The sequence below is a fragment of the Eumetopias jubatus genome, unplaced genomic scaffold, assembly GCF_037043125.1.
Source record: "Eumetopias jubatus isolate StellerSeaLion01/CBP00866 unplaced genomic scaffold, mEumJub1_p1.0 scaffold_13, whole genome shotgun sequence".
Classification (NCBI taxonomy): Eukaryota; Metazoa; Chordata; class Mammalia; order Carnivora; family Otariidae; genus Eumetopias; species Eumetopias jubatus.
Genome location: NW_028274819.1, coordinates 9,026,383 through 9,031,213, shown reverse-complemented (window position 1 = coordinate 9,031,213; position 4,831 = coordinate 9,026,383). Strand labels below are relative to the sequence as shown.

Below are 4,831 nucleotides of genomic sequence, written 5' to 3'. Positions count from 1 at the left end.
CCCATGAAAACCACACTTTGAGAACCACTACTCTATGCTGTGGGACTAACCTCGCTAAGATTTCTTTGCTTTAGGCTTTAGGGCCCCCTCACCAATGAGATGCCTTAGAACCTGGCCTGAGGGTCCCCTTTATGGAGTGCTTTGGCCTGGCCCCCAGGTGTCCCCTCTCCACAGTCCAGGGGTCAGGAGGTTGTGAATTGCCTGGAAGCCTGGGTGTTGCTTTGTAGGGTAACCCTGAATAGTCCTCCTGGGTCATTGGGCCTTAGTCTCCCCATCTGTAAACGGAGGCTTGGAGCAATTCTGCTCTCCCCGGGTCTAACAGGGCCCCAGAGCAGCCACATATGACAAAGCTGATAGAGAATATGCTGGGCTATGGGCACGGGCAATTCATTTCACCTGGCTTCCCTCCTGCCCATGAGAGCCCTACTCACCTGAGCCGGGGACCCTGGAGTGCTGGGGCCCACAGGTTTCAGGAGATCCAGCCACTCAGTGCTGCCCCTCCTGGGACCAGCCCCCGGGAAGTGGCCCACGTTCCACAGTACTTGAGCCCCCCCCCCCGTCCCATTCTGCCCTGGCCTCAGACCAGGCCTGGGATCCAACACAGGGAAAGAAGATCCCAGAGCCCCCGCTAGTCATGTGGTTTTATTCACAGACTCAGCACTTGCTGAGGATAGAAGGAAAGAACATTTGGGGCCAGGCTGGGCCTGGACATAAGGGCGGCTGGGAGGCCATGCATGGGTTGGACGGGGAGCTCACGGGAGCGGACCCGTCGGCTGGGCCAGGCCTGTGTGGGGCAGGCTGGAGGCAGGCAGCATGCGGGAGGTCTGGCTAGGCCTGCACAGAGCAGATCTATCCAGGTGGTGGCCGGTGAGCCAGGGAGGGAGGGAGGGACTGAGGGCTTCTCTGGGGCAGAGGGTATAGGTGTGGGGCCGGATAGCAGGCACCCCTGCCCCTCATTCCCAGGGAAACTACATAGTGGGACAGTCAGAACGCCTGGCGCCTGGTCCTGCTGCTGCCTTGGGGACTTGGTGTGTGACTGGCTGAGCTGGTCTCTTCTGGTGGCATTGTCCTGCTGATGCTTGGACATCTGCCTTGGGGATACTCTGGGGACATTTGTAGGGAGGCTGGACAACCCTGGAGAGTGTGTCTACAGCCCGGGAGTGGCGGGGGGGGTGCTGTGCCTGCGGAGGGAGGGGATGCCCAGTCAGGGGGTGCTCCTTTGGAGCCAAGCGATCCGGGCCAGCCCCTGGGCCAGGGATGACTGAAACGTGAACCGTCTTTCTCCTGGCCCGGTCCTGCTGCTGGCTCCCCACAGATTCCTGCCTGAAGGCAAACAAGGGATCCAGAGCTTGAATCCTCCACCCCGGGCCTTCTTCCTGGTGAAGAGCCCATTCCCACCCAGCAGGGAACAGAAAAACCAGTTCCCCGGGTTGGGTTCGTTCCCTGCCTGGGAAGAGCAAAGTTTGGCTGTCCAGGAAGGTGACCTAGGGGGTTCCCCCCACCCCCGAAGCCTGGTGAGGACAGAGCAGGGCCCTGGGCCTGAGGTCACAGTCCCTGCCCGTGTCCTACCCGGCCCTCCCGGGGACTGGGGCGGCGGGATGCAGGTGAGTGGCCATCAGCATTGGCGGGAGGGGGTGCGGTGCACAGAGCCGGGGCGCTTGGGGATCTTGCGCCAGCGACGCTTGTCCCAGCGGCAAAGCAGTAACAGGCGGAAGGTGTCCCGGAAGGCTTTGTTGCAGAGCGCGTAGCACATGGGGTTGATGGTGCTGTTGACGTAGCACAGCCAGTAGCCCAGCTCCCACAGGGTCTCGGGGACACAGTTCTTGCAGAAAGTGGACACCAGCACCATGATGTTGTATGGTGTCCAGGTGAGGATGAAGGCCAGCAGAATGGCACTCAGGGTCCGCGCCGCCTTCTTCTCCTTGACCAGCGAGAAGGTCTTCCGCTTGGCCAGCTGATCCTTCCCTCGGGGCTTCTGGCCCTTGCCCGCTCGCTCACGCCCTTTCCGGGTTGGCCTCTTGACCGTGTTGGGGGAGCTCCGGGGGGGCTGCTTGGCGGGGGCCTGCGCCTCGGGGTCCACCATGGGCATCTTGATCACCACCTCAGAGCCAGGCTCCTCACCCTCCGAGGACGTGAGGGACTCCATGGAGCCTTCGTCCTCTTCTTCGTCTTCCTTCCAGCTGTAGGCCTGCAGCAGCCTGGGTGCCCGGCAGCAGCGGCAGCAGCGGCCCGGAGGGGTCTCTGGGGAGCCCTCAGTCCCCCGCTGGGACCGCTCGGAGCTGCTGCTGCTGCCACCCCCCTTACCGGGTGTCTCGGAGCCCTGCAGGGCCGCCAGCTCCCGGGCCCGGTTCTCCGTCTCCCGGTAGATGCGCCAGTAGAGCGTGCACATGACCGTGACGGGGAGGTAGAAGGCGGCCATGGCCGTGCCGAAGGTGATGATGGGCTGGGACAGGAACTGGATGTAGCACTGGCCGGCCAGGACCGTCCGCTCCCCTACCAGGTACTGCCAGAAAAGGATGGCCGGGGCCCACAGGATGAAGGAGACCAGCCAGGCCAGGCCGATCATCAGCGCCGCCCGGCGGGGTGTGCGCTTGGCTCGATAGCTCAGGGGCCGGGTCACGGAGAAGTAGCGGTCGAAACTGATGAGCAGCAGGTTCATGACGGAGGCGTTGCTCGCGACGTAGTCCAGCGCCAGCCAGAGGTCGCAGGCCAGTGTGCCCAGAGCCCAGTGGCCCATGAGCAGATACGTGGTGTAGAGGTTCATGGAGAAGGTACCGATGATGAGGTCAGCACAGGCCAGGCTGAGCAGGAAGTAGTTGTTGACTGTCTTGAGCTCAGTGTTGACCTTGAAGGAGATGAGTACCAGCAGGTTGCCTGTCACCGTGGCCAGGGACAGGAGGCCTGTGGTGATCCCAATGAAGGCCACTTGCCAGGGCCCCTTTCCCGGGGCCAGGACGGTGATGTTGGGGCTGACAGCGGGTGGGGCCGAGGTATTCATGGTGGCGGGGTTGGGGGGGGCCAGCAGGGGCAGCCCCTTCCTCTAGTCGCACTACAGGGCTTCCTCACGGGGGGGTCATCACCTGAAAAGAGAGGACATGGGCTTTGGCTGGGCCGCTGGTCGTCTCTGATAGCTTGGGGTGCAAAGTGCTGGGGACACAGCCTCTGCCTTCTCAGGGCTTTAGGCCAGACGCCACCCCTTCTCACCCGTGGCCACACACAGTCATCTATAAGGCACTCTCCCCGCCGTGACTGGATGTGCCAGCAGAACCGGGGAGGAGGGGGTTTGGAATCCAGAGATGGAGTCCTCCTTCCAGCTTCACCATTTAGACTCTGAGCCTCAATTTTCTCATTGGGAAATTGCTACGAATTCTTGTCTTGCTTAACTCATGTGGCAGGAGTCGGGAGACTCACTTTGTATATAGTACTGCCAAATTTTCAAAGCACTTCACTCAATTTTATTAAAGTCCTCATTTACTAGGTAGTTACTACATGCCAGACACAGCACTAAGCACTTAATTGAATTATCTAATTTAACTGTCGTACATCTCTAGGAGAAAGGTCTCTTATGCTCCCCATTTCCCCGAGGCAGCCGTGGCTCCAAGCAGCCACAAGACCCGGCGACAGAGGAGGTATGATTAGAACCCACATCTCTCTTTTTACTTGGAGCATGTGGAGCGGAATTCTTCCAACAAATAAGGACAGATGGGAAGGCCTGGGGAGGGCTCTAGAGAAGATAAGGGGGAGGTGTATGTTGGTGTGTCTGCTTGTTTCCCTGTGGCGGTATGCATGAGTGCAGGTGCATGTGTATGTGTGTTTGAGTGTGACACAGAGAGAAAGACAGAAAGAGAGAGAAAGAATCAGAGAGGAGGTGGGCAGTGTTTGGAGCTGGATCAGACCCTCTAGGAGGGCAGCAGGGTAAGTTGCTCTGGGCCTGAATGCTTGCCTGGTGGTAGAAAGTCTGGCGTGATTGATGCCTGGGTGGCTCAGTCAGTTGAGCGTCTGCCTTCAGCTCAGGTCATGATCCCAGGGTCCTGGGATGGAGTCCAGCATTGGGCTCCCTGCTCAGTGGGGAACCTGCTTCTCCCTCTGCCTGCCACTCCCCCTACTCGTGCTCACTTTCTCTCTCTGACAAATAAATAAATAAAATCTTAAAAAAGAAAAACAATTCTGGAGTGAAAGCAGGCAGCGGGGGTCTGGCCCCAGATGAGGTGTGAGGGCCCCCTTCTGTCTCCCCACCCTGTTCCTGGGTCCAAGCTGCGTGGGAGGCAGCATGGGGAAAGGGAAGATTCCTCCACATTTTTCTCCAAACTGGAGTCCAGCCCTAGGTGCTCAAGGTGGGTAAAGGGAAAAGCCGGGTCTCTTAGCTACCTATGGGCTGGGCAGGAGACCCCCACTGCTCAGCCACGGCTTTGCTGTTGTACCTTTCAGCCGGTCCCCCCTCTTCTGGGCCTCAGGCATCCATGTGTCCCTGGAAGAGTTGGGGTCTCCTCCCACCTGCTGCTATGTGCTTCAGGGGCTGCATCACTGGAAAAATTCCAAGGGAGAGACATTGGGCAAGGGCCCACCAGGCTCTGGTGTTCCTCAGGACCCGGTCTCTGACAGAGAGACTAGTGTGCTGTGTGCCTGTGAGGAGGTCGATGCATGACAGGGGGCCTCGGGGTGCGTGCCTGTGACAGCGTGTGACCGAGGGTGTGTGGCTGAGGTCGTCTCTGCCCATCATGGTGTTGGTGGGTGAGAGGGACTCTTAGGATGGCAGTCTGGAGTGTGACAGTGAAGGACCATGGCTGTCAGCGCATGCCTGTGTGTCTCGGGCGGTTTGCTCCTCAGGGGG

General features: G+C 59.7%; 1 protein-coding gene across 1 annotated transcript; it reads right to left on the bottom strand.

Moving 5' to 3' along the window:
• Positions 1-1,615: 1,615 nt before the first annotated feature.
• CHRM1 (cholinergic receptor muscarinic 1) lies at positions 1,616-2,998 on the bottom strand. Its single transcript, XM_028118379.1, has one exon. The coding sequence runs from the start codon at positions 2,996-2,998 to the stop codon at positions 1,616-1,618; it is 1,383 nt and encodes a 460-aa protein (XP_027974180.1).
• Positions 2,999-4,831: the final 1,833 nt, after the last annotated feature.